The sequence below is a fragment of the Aplysia californica genome, unplaced genomic scaffold, assembly GCF_000002075.1.
Source record: "Aplysia californica isolate F4 #8 unplaced genomic scaffold, AplCal3.0 scaffold00726, whole genome shotgun sequence".
Lineage (NCBI taxonomy): Eukaryota > Metazoa > Mollusca > Gastropoda > Aplysiida > Aplysiidae > Aplysia > Aplysia californica.
The window spans coordinates 121,623-122,598 of NW_004797996.1; the positions used below are offsets into that span (position 1 = coordinate 121,623).

General features: G+C 35.7%; 1 protein-coding gene across 1 annotated transcript in view; it reads left to right on the plus strand.

Annotated features, from left to right (window-relative positions):
• LOC101852509 overlaps positions 1-976 on the plus strand; it is a 7,966-nt gene that overhangs the window by 2,293 nt on the left and 4,697 nt on the right. Inside the window, exon 3 of the mRNA XM_005108844.1 lies at positions 36-102. Coding sequence (XP_005108901.1) covers positions 36-102 — 67 coding nt within the window. The remainder of the gene's footprint in view (positions 1-35; positions 103-976) is intronic.

The following is a 976-nucleotide window of genomic DNA, read 5'->3' on the forward strand; positions in this document are numbered from 1 at the left end:
ACTAGATCAACGATAACCCTATCATTCTTCACCAGGCTGACTCCACTCTGGCTGCCATTTTCCGTTTGGAAGAAGCCAAATTCAAGGAAAAATTTCCCTTTGGTATGTTTCCAAATTATGTTCTATGTGTGTAACAAAATTCCTCTAAAATCACGTGGGTGATTGGAAGGTGCTCTGTTTGCACCTTCTTTCCTATCACACATTTGATGTCCCTATATATCTCTCCTTCTTCTTTTCTGTGTATGTTACTCTCTAGTAACACCTCAAATCTTTGGCACATATATGACCGGTTTGTGTTGCTAGTACCATTAAACTCTTACTCAAACTAAAAAAATACTAAAATCATTAACTCATTGAACTAATAGCCATTTTGAAAAATCTAAGCAGAAAAATAATGTATTTAACTCATTTAGGGTGTGCTATTTTGGAGCATTTGTGAGGCAGCGTGGTGGAATCAGGCTCTCGTCAATTTTTGGGCATGTAGAGTTATCGGTATCATCTTAAAGCTTGTTCACTTGTCTATATTTGGATGAAAAAAATATCCATTTTTTAAAAATACAAGTGGAGATATTTGCGAAAGAATGAGGTGGGGGTCACCTGTTTTCAGAGGTAAAATTAATGAGAAAATGGCCGCCAAAGATTACTGTAGTTATTCCCTTAGCTCAAGAGTCCGCGGTAACAGAGAATGTACATTTTTTTGTCCTTTTAATCAACGTTTTTCAGTAAAATCCTCATAGAAATGAGTTCTTTAATGCCCATGAAAGGTGTTGAGCCAAAAAACAAAATTTTTATAAAAATTCACAAACCTGCGGAAAAATGCAAGTTTCTTCACTTTGATTATTTTGACGAGAGCCTGATTCCACCACGCTGCCTCACATTTTTTTAAAACGAGCCTTAACTTCGCTATTCATAACGTATAGATTTTTCGATTCATTTGTAGATCTAGTTGTCTAGATCTAAAACTTTAAGGAGGAAG